General features: G+C 44.0%; 1 protein-coding gene across 14 annotated transcripts in view; it reads right to left on the minus strand.

Moving 5' to 3' along the window:
* ANK2 (ankyrin 2) overlaps window positions 1-19,025 on the minus strand; it is a 696,877-nt gene that overhangs the window by 257,626 nt on the left and 420,226 nt on the right. For 11 of the 14 annotated variants that reach the window (XM_088448313.1, XM_088448312.1, XM_088448319.1 and 8 more), the window contains exon 2: window positions 6,888-6,989. In XM_088448313.1, coding sequence (XP_088304439.1) covers window positions 6,888-6,989 — 102 coding nt within the window. Of the gene's footprint in view, window positions 1-6,887; window positions 6,990-16,572; window positions 16,829-19,025 lie in introns of those variants that run through there. The other 3 variants (XM_088448318.1, XM_088448307.1, XM_088448320.1) reach the window with 3 other exon arrangements.

Raw genomic sequence — 19,025 nt, forward strand, 5'->3', positions numbered from 1 at the left:
TGTCGAATCCCGGTCCCAGGATTCCGATTGCCAGAATCCTGGAGGCAAGTAGCGGGGTTAGGGTTAGACACTAAGGAGGGAGGGTTAGGTTTAGGGTGCGGGGAGGATAGGTTTAGGCACTAGGGGGAAGGTTAGGTTCAGGCACCAGGGAGGGAGGGTTAGGGACAGGGGGAGGATTAGGATACCGTCTGAAAGGTGTCGGAATCCTAAACCTGTCGGGATGCCAGCGTCGGGATTCTGACTGCTGGGAATCCAAGTGCCGGGATCCCGTACCCAACTCATCCGAATTGTGTCTAGCTAGAGCAAGGGTTGCATGGTGTCATCCTGATACAAGTCTGCTGTGCTATTTGTGGATTATAAAATAAAAAGCACTGTTTTTCAGACAAAAAGTTGTTGGTGTGCTCTGTCTGCATGTATTTGTTTACTTACCTCCCTGAGGGCGAAGTTATGCACACATCATGGTGATTGTGAGCATTGGACCTAAATTGCGGCTAAAAAAAATTCATATGAAAAATGTAGAGCTACAGACACCAAATTTTTTTATGCTGTTGGGAAAATGTTATGTTGTGAAATTCCTGATGGTGTCATCGTCAGATGCTTAGGGGAGCCAGGTTTTGCATCCCACCTACACCATGAGATACCATGGAAAGCACAGTCAAGATAGGCTACAGCTGCTCAGCAGGAAGCTATCAGGGTGCAGCATTTAGCCATTTAGGAGGCTTGGTAACAACAATTAGTTATCAATGAACTCCGGAGGCAAAAACAAATGGAAGCTGAGGAAACCTGAAGGCAGCAGCACCAAGACCGCAAAGCCTTGAAAAAGGTGGTGCAACCTGATCTCTTTGTTGCACACCCCTCCACAATTTTTCCCAGCTTCAATAAAGGAAAACATCCTAATACAGTCAACATGTATGGCGTGGAGATTGACTAGGTCTAGCTTGAATGTATCAAAATCTAACTCATTATTCTTACCACTGTGGGGTAACCCAAATTTTATTCCGGGCTTGGCCTCGTCAATCTTTGAAGTATGGCATGCTGCAGGTTTATGCTATGTATTTCAGTTTCTAAACACGGATGATCTTTCACCTATCTCTCACTCACAGATACAAGATAAATTCCCTCTTCTTCCAATACCACTATTTCCCTTCTTACAAGCCGTGAGTTATGCTCAAAAAGTACCACAAGGCTTGAAGTTAGATCTACTTTGCTCCCTAGACAGAACGTTATTATTTAAATCTAAAGACCCCCTCTCCATCTCATCCATTTATGCACATTCACGTTCTACTCTAAATTTAGAATCCGGTTTGACGGGATTACTAAAATGGAAAATAGACTTCCCAGACCTTTCTATGAAAAATATTCTTGAGGCCTATACAAATCTCAATAAAATTTTGTCCTCATCTTCCTACACCGAAATGCACCAGAAAATCCTGCATAGAGCATACTTCACCCCAAAATTAAAATATATTATTGGAAACGCAGAAAATTCTAACTGTTATAAATGTGGTGCTCCAGAGGCAGATATTATGCATTGCTTTTGGCTTTGCCCCCAGGTTCAAGTGTTTTATAAGTTCCTTCAGTACTATATCGTTAATTGTTTGAAGATTAGATTTGAATTAACTAAAGAATGGTTATTTTGGGGTATTTATTCCAATAGAGGTAGTGACGGTCTGACCAGGGGCAACCGCGTCTTACTCATTAAACTGGCAGCAGCTGCTACAACTTCTGGAAGCTGTGGGTAACCCAATTTATTACACAAGTAAATAATCCAGACACGTTTGATAATGTTTTACTCCTTTTATACCAAAAGTCCCGGGTCTGAACACGTTTCCAACCTGGATCAGACCCAGGACAGACCCCTTTCCCACTGAGGCTCCAAACCGGGCTATGTCGGATCGGCACCGTTCACACCAGACCCGGGTCTGCAGTGACCCAGGTCTTCCGGCATTACAGTGGACACTTGAGGATGATGTCATCTCCAAGTGCCACTGAAGCCGGCCAATCAGCTAGCATGCGGCGCGACCTGGATCTTTGTGAACCTGTCACGCCATTTTCACTGCAGGGTGACATGGGAGCGACTCACACTCAACCCTGCAAGCTAGACGAGTCTGATCCCAGGGTCACTGGACCCGGGTTGATCCGTTTACACTGACAAAAATCTCGGGTTGATGCAAGTGCATCAACCCAGGATTTTTAAGTCAGTGTAAAAGGGGTATTACTGATACAGTGGCAGTGTTCCCCTTTCCCAAGCATGATTGGGGAGCCCGAGAATGACGAGAGCAGCAGTGGGGTATAGAATAATGTACCCCTTACTGGAGTAGGGAATGTTGTTGAACCAGTTGACAGTATGCCTGATCTTGAAGTGAGAAAATATATATTTTACCTCAGAACAGTTAAAAAGCCTTGCTCTGGTAAAGGCTAGAGAGAATGTAAAACTGGTTGATGGAAACTCCATAGAGCCTGATAGTAGATAGTAGAGCCTCACATGGCAGTACATCAAGATCTGTTGTACCAAGTGTCAAAAAAGGGAAATTGTGGAACAATTGATAGTTCATAAAGCATATAAAAGAATGGTGTTGGACCTGGCTCATGGACACATAACTATGGGACATCTAGAGGTAGAGAAATCCTCTAAAAGAATTTTGCAGCTTTTTTTCTGGACAGGGGTCCAAAAAAATGTATCTGTCAACTGTGCATCCTGCCGTGAATGTCAGTTCCATGCTCCCAGGCCAGTCTACTTCTCCCATTAGCCATCATAGAGGTCTCGTTGGAGAAAATAGCTATAGAGTTGGTTGAACCTCTAATAAAGTCTGCCCGGGGTCATCAGTATATTTTGGTGGTAATGGATTACGCTACCAGATACTGTGCAATACATCAACAAAGACAATTGCTAGGGAACTAGTGCAAGGTTTTAGTAGAGTGGGAATAGCTACAGAAATAGTAACTGATCAGGGTACCCCATTTATGTCAAGAATCATGAAAGAGTTGTGCTGCCTGTTAAGGTTGCTCAGCTGAGGACCTCTGTATATCACCCTCAGACTGGTGGTTTAGTGGAGAGGTTTAACAATACTTTAGAGAATATGGTAAATAAAGTGTTGGATAAAGATGGGAAAAATTTGGATTATTTGTTACCCTATATATTGCTGGCCATTAGAGACGTTCCACAATCTTCCATGGGGTTCTCCCATTTTGATTTGCTGTATAGGAGACACCCAAGGGGATAGCCGGAAGTTGCAAAAGAGACATGGAAGGGGCAACCCAGTCCTTATAAGATGGCTATTGAGCATGTTTCTCAGGAAAGAATAGCTGCAGTGATGTCGAAAGTTAGAGAGCACTTGGAATAGACCCAGCAGAGAGTGTACAACCTTTGCTTCTGGAGACAAAGTACTTATTTTGGTTCCCACAGTAGAAAGTAAATACTTGGCCAAGTGGCAAGAAACAGTGGTTGAGGTTTATTATAAGGTGCACCAACCTGGGAAATGAAAGCCAGAGCAGATCTACATCTAAATCTTAGAAAAAATAAAACATAAAATAATAAAAACAAAAGGAGTCTCACTTATTTGGTAAATTATAATTAAACTTCTGCAAGTTTATAATATCTGCATTTATACAATAGTAAATATATCCATACATATGAAAGAATATCTGAATAAAATATCTATAATGTGTCAATAAGCAAAATACCTGATAGTTAATACATGGGATAAACTATTTGCAAGTTCCTTACAGTGATCAATACTAAACTGTACTAGTCCCCCTCACACAGTAGGGCACTCATTTTGTGAGCTGAACTATATGTTTTCACAATGCATTTTATCAATTCACTAGGATTCACTGACATCCCTATTCAAGTGGCACAGAGTGGGCTGAAATATTAACACATTATTTGTGTGAATCTACAATGAATGAAAACAGTAGAATATAGAGGAAAAAGGGGTGCGCTGCAACTACTGAAAATAGTGAGCTCATAACCCTATTCAAACCACAAAATATTTGCATCTAATACTGTTATAAAATGCTTTACCATAAAGCTTTTGCAGTTGGGTGTCAAAGGAATAATGAATAGAAAAATAAATAGCCACGGCACTCCTCTGGTGACATGTAAAAAATAAATTTGTTGATTAGCCGCTATCTATCTATCTATCTATCTATCTATCTATCTATCTATCTATCTATCTATCTATCACAGATTTCAATATGATTTTTTTTCCTGTGAGTAAATGCCGTACTGTTTACAATACAGTATAATATTGTACTAACTCTCTCACCCATTTGCTTTTCTTCAACACACTAAATATTTTGATAGGGATTTTTGCCCAATAGAAGATGGCATTTCCAGCAGCTGCAGTCACCTGTCTAACGATGACATGTCAAATCTCTACAACTGAATCTATTTAGAGAAGTCAAGGTCTTTTGAGGTTTATTTGTAGAGGGACATCTAATTTTGACCATTTATTGAATGCACAAGACACCTTTTAAAGAGCCCTGCAATAGCTCTCAACAGTTGCATGAATGCTTTATTTATTTGCCTTGGTGGGGGGTGTTGGGGGGAGTGAGTTAAAATAACTTATACATTTTGAATACTCTCAATGGAAAATGTACAAGGCTGCAGGCTGGGTGTACTCCTTCCTCCTTGAGGACCTGTGTTTTTTTAATATACTTGACACCAATACGGGGGTTATGCTACTTTTAGGTCTATAAAAAAAATAGTATACTTAACATATCACAATATTACATGTCAAAGAACAATGATGACATATTAAAACAACTGACAGAACATTAACTATATAACCATAAAAATATGGTCCAGTCCTTTTTTGCAACTTGGGAAAACTTTCTAGATTTGCCTTTTGATATATTATGAGATTTGGAGATGCTTCAGTTATGCCCCGTGGTATGAAACAAGGGTGTATCTTCAGTATCCTCCTGTTTTCCTGCGTCCCGCCTAGATGCTAATATAGACTGTACTGGACGTTGCTTACTGGCCTGCATCTTTCTTCCCCATATCTGTTTATTTATACTAGAACATACACAAATATCAATAATGTGGGACTTTGGGCTCTATTTACTACAATCCGCATTGGTAATGCAGATTGTAGTGTGATATTACCGAGTGAATTCGCATTGCGAATTCAGGCAATATCACAGGGATTTACTACAAATCCCTTACAGGGACAGAGCTTGCGATAAAGCTCTGTCCCTGCTAATCCCCTTCGGAGCCTTATCACGGTATTTTCGCAAAAAATACCGTGATTAAGTGCCCGCACATGCGCCGACCGGTCACCGCTGCTACCCCCACTCCGATGCTAAGCCCCGCCTCCGGCGCTAAGCCCCGCCCCCGCGATCGCGGACCCCCCGCAACCCCCCCTCCCCCCCACGACCCCCTCTCCCTCCCCCCCGCGACCCCCCTCTCCCTTACTTACACTTACCTGCATGCTGCAGGCCTTCGGTGATGTTCTCCATTCCTTCGGTCAGGTGATCTCCCATACTGCACTGAGGACCGGGCAGCAGTGCACTGTGGGAGACCAGCTGACTGGAGGGGAGTCATCACCGGAGGCCCGATCACCGGTCCCTGGAGTCAGGTAAGTAAAATTTTTTTTTACTATTTTTTTTTTATTTTTTTTTTACAGTAATCAGCTTGCGGTCTGTTTAGACCACACAGCTGATTACAGGGACCGACTCCCGTCTCTGCTCTCCCTGTTAGAGCAGGGCAGGAGGCCGGTAACCGGGGGAGACCCTGGATAATGCCACCTCCAGGTGGCGTTATTATCACAGGGCTTCCCCCGATATTTTTTTCACATTTATTTTTAGTAACTATGGTCAGATCACATTTCCCATTACAATTATGGGAAATGCGATCTGCTTTACTATAAAAATAAGTGATACTTAGGGGTTGGAGTAGAATTTTACGAATTCTACTCCAATTGCCCTGTAATAACTATAGGTGATACTAAAATAATGTGAAAAGGGTGTGAAAACACCCTTTTTCACATTATTTTGGTAAAAATAATGTTGATAAATAGAGCCCTTTGTGCTTCAATAAAAATAATATTAAAAGAATGCAGAAGTTGGGCATACATCATTTAATTTGAGAATACACAGCTTGTATAATCATCCAAGAACCCCAACCAATTAAAAGTAGGCTAATAAACCACTGTCCACTCCAGCCCAATAATGGAATCGGTATGAATTACCGCCGGTCCCCTGGCCAGCGTTTGGAATCCCGACACCAGGAGGCCGGCAGAGGAGGAAATCCCAATCGTCTAAGGTAAGTATACACTAACCTAATTCTAACCCCCTAACCCTTCTTTAGGGTGCCTAACCCTAACCTTCCCCCCCAGTGCCTAACCCTGATCCCTCCTCTAAGTGCCTAAACCTAAGCTTCCCCACCACCTAAACCTAAGTCCCCCGGAGGGGTGCCTAACCCTAAGTCCCCCCCGGCGGTGCCTAAACCCTAACCCTCCCTCCCCCTAGCCTAACCCTAACCCCCCAGGAGGGTGCCTAACCCTAAGTCCCCCCCGGGAACACTAAACCTAACCCTGCCCCCCCGCGGCTGTCCGCAGCGGCGCCCGGCATCACTTCGATCGGGATGCCAGGCACCGGTCTCGTGACATCGGTAAAATGACTGGCATCTTCATCTAGACGCCAGTCATTTACCCCTTGCTGGGATATGACAGTCAGGAAGTCGGCTGTCAGTATAATGTCAGCCGGCTTCCCGATTTTATACCCCAATAACAGGTTGTTCTGACTGTTCTGTATTTATTGGCCTCCATGCTACAAGTAGCTATACAGAATACATCAGAGGCCAAATCTGGAAACAGATACCACAAATATACAATTAGCTATTTGTGAATTCTTAAAGGCAGAAGAAAGGTATTTCACTGTACCTGATTACAAGTATTGATGTCCACTCCACCCTTTAGGTATTCCAGTACCTTGTCCAAATTGCCAGATCGAGCAGCTTTGAGGAAGCTGGTATTGCTGTCTGACTGTAAAAAAAACAAAACACACAAATATTAATCTACACTTGGTTTGAGGTTGTAGTACTGTATTTTTCCACATTTAATTTATATGACCAAAGCAAATCATTTTTGCTTGTCTAAGCTTACTGGCATATAATAATATTTTTCTATGTGCTCATTATTATAAGAATTCCCAAGAAACTGCATTTGCTAACAGCAGCCGTTTCCATAATCACCCTCGCTGTTCCCTTGAAAAAAAAATTCAATACTGTTTAATGTTTCCCAAACAAATGGAGTTAATTTAGTAACTCAGTGGTTATGCCATCAGTGACACCATACTGGACAGTTCACAGTATTCTGTACATCTTAACCGCTAAGAAGAATATACGTTTTGCAGCTGTGAAGCTGGTGCAGACCTTGATTGGGTGAAAGCTGTCATATAGATGCCTCCTAAAAAAGGAGGTAATAACTCAACTCCTAGGGGTAAATTTACTAAAGTGAGAGTTTTTAGAAGTGAGTTTTAGAAGAGATGTTGCCCATAGCAACCAATCAGATTCTACTTTACATTTAACTAGCACCCTCAAGAAGATAAAATCTAGAATCTGATTGGTTGCTATGGGCAACATCTCTTCTAAAACTCACTTCTAAAAACTCTCACTTTAGTAAATTTACCCCCAATTCTTTATTTAAGTATTATGGTGAACCTCGAAAATGGATTACAACCTGTTATGAATAAGGACAGTATTGTTCTATTATCCTTAAGACCATATTTGTCGTAGAAATAAAAAATATAAATATTTTACGAAAATGTTATCTTACATGTTAAGAAGAGACAGTGAGCAGTTAGTAATGAAATTAGAGAGCACATCAATAGACATTTATAGAACAATGTTACATTAATTGTGTATAAAAGCACTAATGCACAGGGGTGTGCTAAATCTTAGCACCCACGTCTAATTTTTGGCATATGGTACCTGTGTGTGAGTACAAGGTTCAGTTAAATGGTGCGACAGACAAATGTTACAGATCAGTCTGTTAAAAGGTCAGTGACTGTAAGCAGCAAGACTTGTGAACAAAAACACAGTGATTTGCATTGATGTGACACTAGCTGTCTCCCCTAAAGTTTAGCCAGTGATGTAAGCAGATAAAGCACAGCTCAGCTGAGCAGCAACCGCAGTGAGGGAAAATGCTGCATCACGCCCACCACACATTCTGCACACAACGTATTGCAGCTTAACCAATGAAGAACTGGGCATACTGCTACAAATTAGTGACTGCGGCAATACTGTGACACTGAGACCCCTTTCAGACTGGCGTCCCGACCCGGCTTATTGCAATGTCGATGGTGTCACTGCCATCACGTGCTGAGTCGGCGCTTGGAGATGAGATGCTGTGAACGGCACCCGGGTCACATCAACCCGGGTCACCCGTTCACACTGCATGCTAATAACCAAGGTTGAAATGCCATGTTGCTCGACCCGGTTTATTTCAACCTGGACCTTTCACACTGCACAGTAAACCGGGTTATTGCTGGCAGTGTGACAGGGGTATTATTAACATGAAGCGTTCCTCTTCAATATGGGTTTCATTAAACTTGCATAGTAAATTCCTGATTGTTGCTGACCTGATTTTGTAATAAAAAGTGTATAATTATTCTTCATTTAAATGAAGATTTTGGACCTCATTCAAAGCTAGATGTAAAAGCTAGTTGCATCTTTTTTTCCCCCCCAGAACTAACTCTATATTTAAATGCGGATGTGTGTCAATTTGCGATGCATATCTTTTGCCCTTTTGACTTGGCCACATTTTGTACGTACGGCTCCATGCAGCAAGAGGGTTGGGACAGTGGTTGGAGGTGGCATGTAGGCAAGACCAAAGTACTGTATAGTAAGGGTGTATCGGAGTGAAATGTGGGCCTGATTCAGAGCCGCTCGCAAAAAGCGAGCGCTCGCTCTGAATCAGGGTGGGCGCTTGTTTTTTTAAGTTGCGGCCTCCTGGCCGCTCGCATAGCTGTGGTTGACCACCCACAGCTTATGCGAGAGGCCAGGTGATGGTCGCGATGGTCAAGACCATCGCGACCATCGGGTTTGCGACGAGACCCTTACGGTAGGGTCTCGTGGCCGCAAGCCCCAGTGGACTTCCTGCTCTAATAGAGCAGGAAGTCCACCTACTGACATCACTTGTGATGTCAGTAGAGCCACCCACAAACGGCAGGCGTTCCTGCAGGAACGCCTCCGTTTGCCCAGCCAGCCCCCCCTCCCGCCTACAAAACGGGGCGATCTGTCGATCAACATTGACAGCCGCCCCGTTTTTTGCGAGCACCGGAGCGAGTGCTTTTTGCGCTTGCCCGGGGCTCACGTGTGCGCACTGGCCCACCATCTTCCCGCTTGCTGCAGGAACGCCTCCGTTTGCCCAGCCACCCCCCCTCCCGCCTACAAAACGGGGCGAGCTGTCGATCAACATTGACAGCCGCCCCGTTTGTTGCGAGCACCAGAGCGAGTGCTTTTTGCGCTTGCCCGGGGCTCACATGTGCGCACTGGCCCACCATCTTCCCGCTTGCGAGCGCTATATCGTTATCGTTCAAATTGACCAGTTTCTGTCCCCTTCAAACGACCAAACGATGGTCGATGCACGGGCACGGATGGTCGATATCGACCAGGTTAGCCTGTTTACTATAAGGACCCACATTGATCGCGGGTCGTTACGTCGTTTGGGGGTTGGTGCATGTTGCTGGATGTTCGATATCGAACATCCAGCACATGCAGGACGATCAAACAACGATATCTGATCTTGTCTGATCGTCCCGTGTATACGGGCCATAAGACTCAAATTGCATAGTAAGTATTTATGAAACTGAAAACCTTTTAAATGCATGTTTAAATTTGTTCAGCATGATCCTTAAGGTAAATATTCCTGTCAGTGGTGGCACTGGGGACGGTGACAACCAACAATGTGAATAGTAAGCCCCCTGCATGCGTCGAAAATGTGTGCAGCTCAAAAAGGGACCTGCCCCAAGAGACTCTCTCTGCATTGCCGGACCATCCTCAGTGACCCGGACCCAGGCGCTGCACTGTAATGTTGGTGTGCAGCGCCCAGCTCCCTGTCACTGAGGAGGAGCTGACGCCACTAATTGCTATTGGTTTTAAGATCTACTAGTAATATAACATGCATTTACCTGACAATGAAGTCCACACATCATCCAGCTCAAATCCATTGTTTAACAAATGAATTGTTTATCTTAATCCCCATGGGTACCTAATGCAGTAGTGCATAAACCGTGTCATTGCGGTCCCCTATAGACTATAATACATATCTAATGATCAGGGGACACCAGAAACAGATTCTGAGATCCTACCAGTTCCGCATTAAGCCAAACTATGGTGTATCCAAGTTTTGATGGGTAGGAAAATTATAAGACTTAATTTGTAAAATACGTAAAAATGTCTTTATAAAACTGTATAAAATAAAGGTAAAGGTGCTTAGTTTCCAGTAAATGGCAGTCCGGTTGAATAAGCAAATCTGTGCTATGTATTACCTTAAGCCGGCCATACACCGTGCGACGCGACGGGGGATCCGACGTCCGACATATCGGGCAGTCCCCACACACGGAGCGATCTGGTGGCCGACCGCCCGATATGCCATCTCCCTCCCTCCCTCACTTGCATAGCGCTGCACGGGATCGCACATTGCATCCCCAGATCGACTGAACCTACAGTAAGATCTGGGGGTGCGATGTACGACCCCACGGGTGCTCGCACTGGGCGATATCATGCCTATACACAGTACGATATAGCAGCCAAATTGTACCAATCCGTCAGATCGGCTGCTTTATCGCATCTTGTATGGGCACCTTTACTATCGCTGTTACCATAACCATGGTATTGAACCATATTTGTATTTTAAGTAGGGATGTGCAGGCTCGGATAGGTTCGAGTTTGCACGTGGAGTTCGGATTTTTCCCTCCAAAAAAACGGAACTCAGAACGAGGCAAAACGTCATCTTACATGGACGAACATCATCATTCCTGGACAAAAGACCAGGAATGATGATGTTCGTCCATGTAAGATGACGTTTTGCCTCGTTCTGAGTTCCGTTTTTTTGGAGGGAAAAATCCGAACTCCACGTGCAAACTCGAACCTATCCGAGCCTGCACATCCCTAATTTTAAGAATATAAAAAGATGAAACTATATGTAGCTACTGTATATTCTTATGAAAGTTATAAAAATGTGTTGAGGATAACAATACTTGTCTCCTATTTTAGGTCTTCTATGTGTTCAAATTTCTGGATTTTTTATTTTAACTATTGAGCGTTTCCTAATACAACTTTACATGAAAAAAGCATTAGGCGGTAACGAAAAAAAAATGTTCTTTTATAATCCCCTGGGGATTAACCGATTATAAGAACAAGCACATCTGAGCTACACTCTACTGTACTCCAAATGCTGTATGTCTGTTATTACAGCTTACTGCACAGCGTAGATGCTTCTACACTATTCCATCTTTACTAAACAAATCCCCAACAGCTCGCACTCTAATGTCAGGTTTTGAATTGTGTGGTGTAATCAGCACAGTGTAGTAAAGGCTGCTTATATGGACAATTTAAAATGTTTAGCCTTGGGCAAAAAAAAACACCCAACAGTGCTCTGATCGTCGTTGCAACATGTGAGGAGAGGTGTTTCCTATAACTAGAGAGCACCAATCTCTCTTATGCATCAATACATCACAAAACACAGTAAATAAACAACAAAACTGAAAATGCAGAGCAAATTCACATCGCTAATGTCAAGTCTAGTAATAAATAAAAGGTAGGAACAGAGGAGCTCATTCAGACCCGCTCGCTAAGATGCATACTCTCGCTGCTGCCGATGTTATGCAGTGTGCGCATGCATCGCAGTGCGCATGTGCATACCTTAGCGAAAGTTCACATTGCATTCGCTCGCTGCACATAGACAGCCCAGCAGAATGAGTGACAAGGGAAGCCATTTGTAGGGGAATGGGTATGAAATACAGCCGGCCGCATGGCCGGCGGTTCGATTCCCGTCAGCGGCAGCCCGACATGAGCAGAGTTCGGAGCAGCGGAAGCCCGACAGCGCTGGAAATCCCGATCGTGGATAGGTGAGTATCTACTAACCTAACCTAACCCCCCTAACCCTCCCTAGGGGTGCCAAACCCTAACTTCCCCCCCAAGTGCCTAACCCTAATCCCCCCTCTAAGTGCCTAACCCTAACCACCCCCTACCCCGCTACCTAAACCTAAGTCCCCCGAGGCGGTGGCTAACCCTAAGTCCCTCCCGGGGGTGCCTAACCCTAACCCTCCCTCCCCCTAGCCTAACCCTAACCTCCCGGGGGGGGGTGCCTGACCCTAAGTCCCCCCCGGGAGCACAAAACCTAACCCTCTCCCCCCCGCAGCTGACCGCTCGCGGCGCCCGGCATCACTACGATCGGGTTGCCGGGCGCCGGTCTCCCAGCGTCGGGGAAATGCGGGCGTCTACATCTAGATGCCCGGCATTTCACCCTTGCCGGGATATGACAGTCGGGAAGCCGGCTGCCGGTATTTAGGCAGTCAGCTTCCCGATTGCATACCTTTGTAGGTGGTAACAGGGGCTGGCCATTAAAAATGGGGGAGTGGAGGTGCAAACGCAGGCGTGCCTGAGCATCTCAGCGGCGTTTTAGAGGTGTGCATAATTATAAGACAGCATCATAGTACACGGCACCTGGCTTGTTTTTACACTGAAGTGCTCGCAGTGCTTGCGGCAGGGTATGGTCAACCTCAAGCGCTGCGATAGCATCCGATGTACCGATGGTTGCATACACTTAATGGACATGACATGCACAAGTGGGCGTCTTAAAACAGGCTGGTGGGTGTCTGCATACACTATGTGATCGCTCGCTAAGAAATACTGGGCGTGCTAAGGCATTGCTGTGCGGTAGCACTGCCTACGCAATTTGCATACACATCGGGCGAGCGATTGCATCTAGCGAGCGGCTCTGAATCAGGCCCTGAGCACTTTCAATGATTTTTAAAAGTTGCCTTATATAACCTCAGAGATGGCAGATTTCAACACTTTGGCATAAGCATTATATGCACATACATTTGAAACAATACATTTCCAATAATAATATAAAAAAGGCAGTTCCGGTGCCTTTCACGTATATAGAACATATGAGAGCCATATGAGCTGACCAAATACAAACTGTAGAGACAATGACATGTCATAGGAACAAAAGTCTTAGCAGAAATAAAAGATTACAGAGAAATGTGTGAGTCACTGCATTGCTACTCCTACTGGATTCTAAACTAGCATCAGCAAGTTCAGCCCGCTAATGCCAGCTGGGTCTTGATTTTCTGGAGAGGATTAACGGTTGTACCAAAGTATTTAACAATTATGGTAAATTGTTAGCTGAAGGGCATGAAACAGTCTAGCTACATGTGACCAGTGCTCGCGCCACAGTCTGCATTAAATCTGCTGCTCATCAAATACAATAGGACAGGTTATCTGTGTGCATGACATCTTAGGGGACTTCTCTCACTGTTACCATATAATATACCAGATAAACACCAATATTTATTACCCCACACATATAAAATGTAATTGATAAATTTAATTTATAAAGCACAAACACATTGCACAGCCATATATTAAAATAATATACATTATTACAATTACAGGTTCTTTTAAAGTCACAAAGTTCATTCATTTAAAGTTACTGAGGGTAATGTTCACTTTGATTATCTCTAGAAATATTATATACCCAGAAAGGAGTAATAACTAAGTGTAACTCCTTCCTATGTAGCAGTGGTAGTAGTAGTGTTTAGAATTAGTAAGGAAAACTGTAAAAACAACAGGACCAAAAATGTACTTAAATTGATTGTTGAAGAATATAGGCCCTCATTCAGAGCCGTGCGCTCTGAGCAGAGCGCACGCTCTGAATGAGGGCCGGGCTCCATTTTCATGGAGCGTCCTCCTGGACGCTCGTATAGCTGTGGGTCACCACCCACAGGCTATACGAGCGTGCATTTTGATGGCCGCGATGGTCGTGACCATCGCGACCATCGAATTTGCGAGCCGGAGCCTGCGGTTGAGGTTTTCAACCGCAAGCTCCGGAGTGATTTTGGCTCTATCAGAGCCAAAATCACTCCCACTGACATCACTAGTGATGTCAGTGGGCCGGCTTCTGACGGGAGGCGTTCCCGTGGGAACGCCCCCGTCAGGGAGGCACGCCCCCGGCACGCCCACCAAAGGGGGCGTGCTGTCAATCAACATTGACAGCACGCCCCCTTTGATCGGACACAACGAGCGAAGGAAAGTCCTTCGCTCGTCGTGTCTGGCGCATGCGCACGACGGAGCTCCCTCCGTCGTGCGCAGGCTCAGTGCAGACCATCGACCCACTTGCGAGCGGACAGCCGCTCGCGAGTGGGTCTGAATCAGGCCCATAGTTTTCACAGCATTAGCACTGACAGTACACTGAGTACAACTGCCACAGATGGGCAAATCTATACGTCCACTCTAGAAATGTAGCAGAAGCATCAGTCTTACAATCACTTGCTAAGGCAGGGCGTATTAAGAGAGGAAGGGGCCCGTGTTCGTTCCCCCCTAATGGGCCCCCTCCTCTCTCCCCGGCGGCCGGCAGCAGACTGACGTGTCTACTGGGCGTTATGTGCAGGGCTGAGACACCCGACACGGGACCTCGGAGAGGTAACTATTAGATAATATCGGTGCAGGGTGTGCGGTGCACCCATTATAGATACGCACAGTGGCGTATTGTGCAGGGCTGAGACACCCGACACGGGACCTCGGACACGGGACCTCGGAGAGGTCTGAAGCACCCGACACGGGACCTCGGAGAGGTAACTATTAGATAATATGGGTGCAGGGTATGCGGTGCACCCATTACAGATACGCACAGGGGCGTATCTATAAAGGGTGCAGGGAGTGCAACGCACACCCTGCACCCATTATAGATACGCCCCTGCGCTAAGGATATACTGTATATAAAACAAATAGGGCAGCACAGATGGTGGAATGGTTAGCATTACTACCCGACAGCACTGAGGTTCTGGGTTTGATTCCCACCATGCTCCTCAGGGGCAAACGCAGGATTTTTACAGGGGTGTTTGACACACACATTATATACATATATGTACATATACACTCACACATATATACATATATGCACACAAATACATATGTCACACATACCTTACACACACACATACACACACACACACATATATATGTCACACATACATTACACACTTCTTACCTTGCAGCAGTTGCAGGGTCAGGACCTATGGCATTAGGCGCCTCTTCCCCTAACGGCAAAATGCTGCGATTCGCACGTCAATCAGGAGTGAGTGGAACCAAATGACTAAATTCTAATAGAATTGTGTCATATTGGCTCCGTGTCCTCCCTATTAGCATTTTGCTGCTAGTGGGCGGGGCTTAAGGACATGGTGCCTGTCAGGGGGGGTTTCTGGGTACTCAGACAACAACAACAAAAAATATCCTAAGTTTGTGTATGTGGTAGGGAATATGTGTTCACTATAGAATTAAATGGTAATAATAATAATAATAATAATAATGATAATAATAATAATAATTTAACCTGACTTTCCCCTGTAAGCATAATATGCTGATAATTAGACCATGTGCATAAGAAAAGTTTTTATTTGTCATACATAATACATTTTTGATAGAGAATGAAACAATAGAACTATATAAAGACTAACATCTAAGGGTACAACAGTGACATGGCATCACATTAGACGTGTTTGCTGGGGCAGAGTAGTCACAGTCACCTGGGAGTAACCTGGGGTTACGCACTAATCATTTCCATTAATGCAGAAGGACGCTTGCTTTATATAAGCCGGCAGGCGGAAATAGCATGAGTACATTGATCGTTAGGAAAAGATTGTTAGTGGCAACACCACAAGTGTCACATGGAGAAGCTAGGGGACATGTCCTTTATTCACCACAGGTGTCCCTATCATTACTAATCAGTGACAACTAAAACACCCATTGTAAAACGCTACATAGACAAACACATTATTTTGTAATATACAAATTAACTTAGGAGATCCTGGTCTAATAGTTCTGGGGATTGTCCTAAACAAATCTGACCTGCAGGAGCTTCAAAGTTTTTATTAAACGTCATGGTTATGTTGTGTACCAGGTGCAGGCAATGCACACAGCAGAACTGGAGAAAATAATGACTTGGTTAGTTGTTTGTACCCTGAGGAACACTTCCTCTAATAAATAGGATGAAGCACAATATAAGAGCTACAGTAACGTCATGATATTTTAGTTAGTGCCAATTTATCAGGCACAAAACACAGTAAAAAAGTACTGACATATGTCAGTTGTTTCCAAAGAGAAGTCAGTATACTGTTCTTGTAATAAATTATAAGTATTTCTGTGTTGTCCGAATGATAGAAGATCTTTGTTATGAAAATGTCGACTAAAACAATATATATGAGTGCTAGTCTAGTATATCTATTTGTCTAGTCTGTACCAGTTACAGCGCTTGCTTATATGAACAAGCATCTCTTCCCTAACAAGGGGACAGCTATTTCCTCCACTTGGCCCCTGTACAAATACTGTACACTCACCGCATCTTCTTGATCGGAGTTTCCGTCACTTATGTAGCCGTAGTAGTCCAGGATTTTCTCCAAATCAGTGATATTTCCAACATGACCAATGGGTTTCCCAGTGTGACAGGCCTGACAGAGTGGTGCATTGCCCATAACTATTCTGCCCTAATCTATGCACTTGTCAGCAGTGTTAGCCATCCATGTATAATCCAGGCAAACGGTACCAGTTACTTCTTTCTGTGGTCCAGAAGTTCCCTCAGACAGTTTACGTCTCTGCTCACTAGAAACTCTCTCGGAATTCATCTCCAGCAACTGCAGACATCACTGAGTGACCATTTCCAATTCAGGCACTGCTTGTCTATTTTTACACCTACTAGGCCAGTTATGCATGTAAATGAGGTTGGGAGGGGGCTGCCTCCCAATATACAGCCAGTGTTCTCAGCACATGGAGTAAAAGTCTCCCAGTGTGAAATGCCTCGGCTATGCATGTGAGCCCTATTGAATTACTCCTGTGTGACATGTTTTAGGTTTTGTTTCTTTCCTCGCTGTCTTTCTGATGTGATGAATGTCATTGATGCATTTCTTCTATCACTGGTGCCAGTAATGGCAGGATGCTTATAGATGATTATTTAACATTTTCTTTTGCAGAATAAAAAAAAGGTCTTTTAGGTTAAGTCTTCCATAGCCACAATGCTTGGGACCAGAAGTAATTTGGATATCAGATTTTTCTGTATTTTGGAATACTTGTACACCATAATGAGATATCTTGGGAATGGGACCCAAATCTAAACACAGAATGCATTTATATTTAATATACAACTCATACACATAGCCTGCAGGTAATTCTACACAATATGTTTTATAATTTTGTGCATCAAGCAAAGTTTGTGTACATACAGCACAGACGGTGTAATGGTTAGCGTTACTGTCTCACACCACTGAGATCGTGGGTTCAATTCCCACCAGGGCCCTAACTGTGCAGAGTTTGTATATTCTCCCTGTACTTGTGTGGGTTTCCTCCGAGTGTTCCGGTTTCCTCCCACACTCCAAAAATATACTGGTAGGTTAACTGGCTCCCAGCAAAAATTAACCCTAGTGTGAATGTGTGTGAGCGTGTGTTAGGGAAAATAGGGTGTCATTCAGATCCACTCGCGAGCGGCAGTACGCTCGCAAGTGGGTCGATGTTCCCCACTGCGCAAACGCATGACGGAGGGAGTTCCGTCGTGCGCATGCGCGAGACCCAGCGAGCGACGGGCTTTCCATCGCTCGTGGTCTCGCACCAAAGGGGGCGTGCTGTCGATGTTGATTGACAGCACGCCCCCTTTGGTGGGCGTGCTGGGGGCGTGCCTGCCAGACGGAGACGTTCCCATGGGAACGCCTACCGTCTGAAGCCGGCCCCACTGACATCATGTCAGTGGGAGTGATTTTGGCTCTGATAGAGCCAAAATCACTCCAGGGCTTGTGGCTGGGAAACCCGACCATCGCGACCATCTTTTTGCACGCTCATATATGCTGTGGGTGGTGACCCACAGCTATACGAGCGTCCAGAAGGACAAACCATTTTAATGGAGGAGGGCCCTGATTCAGAGCGAGCGCTCTGGTCAGAGCGTCCGGCTCTGAATCAGGCCCATAGATTGTAAGCTCCACTGGGGCAGGGACTGATGTGAATGGCTGAATATTCTCTGTAAAGCACTGTGGAATATGTGTGCGCTATATAAATAACTGGTAATAAATAAAAACACAAAATTCATTTATGTTTCATATACACCTTATACACACAGCCTGAAGATGATGTTATACAATATTATTAATAATGTTGTGCCTTAAACAAAGTTTGTGTACATTGAACCATCAGAAAGCAAAGGTTTCACTATCTCGGTCATGTTCACAAAATTCAGTATTTCGGAATATTCTGTATTTCAGAATATTTGGATATGGGAGACTCAACCTGTGTTATAAAATAAATATTTATTTCACTTAATGAAAATGTATAAAATGTAATGTCCCCATTTGTATATAATAACCGAATATGATATAATGACATATAAAGTAAAACAAAAGTTAGTTGAATTAGCACCCAAATTACACTTATTTTACACATATTACGAAATGTTATATTAAGTATCAATGTAGACATGTTATAATACATTTAATGTATGGTATGCTCAAAACATATATGAATGCAAATAAAAGAGAAAAAAAAAGAAATTTAAATCAGGGTAATATTTCACTGGAATCACCACCATCAGCTACATCAAAAGTAGTTGAACACATAAGCACTGCGTTATTTGTACTTACAGTACAAAACCGGGTAATAAACAAAGGAAAATGCTATGTTCCTGGGCCTCACGCGATCAGATGGTGAATTATTATATAGTCATACATAGTCACTTGTATGACATTTCTAAACTTTTAATTCAAACATTCTATAAGCTCTGATTATAGGAACATAGGTGGTCCCACACATTTGC

The sequence above is a fragment of the Taudactylus pleione genome, unplaced genomic scaffold, assembly GCF_031769625.1.
Source record: "Taudactylus pleione unplaced genomic scaffold, aTauple2 ptg000454l, whole genome shotgun sequence".
NCBI classification, from domain to species: domain Eukaryota; kingdom Metazoa; phylum Chordata; class Amphibia; order Anura; family Myobatrachidae; genus Taudactylus; species Taudactylus pleione.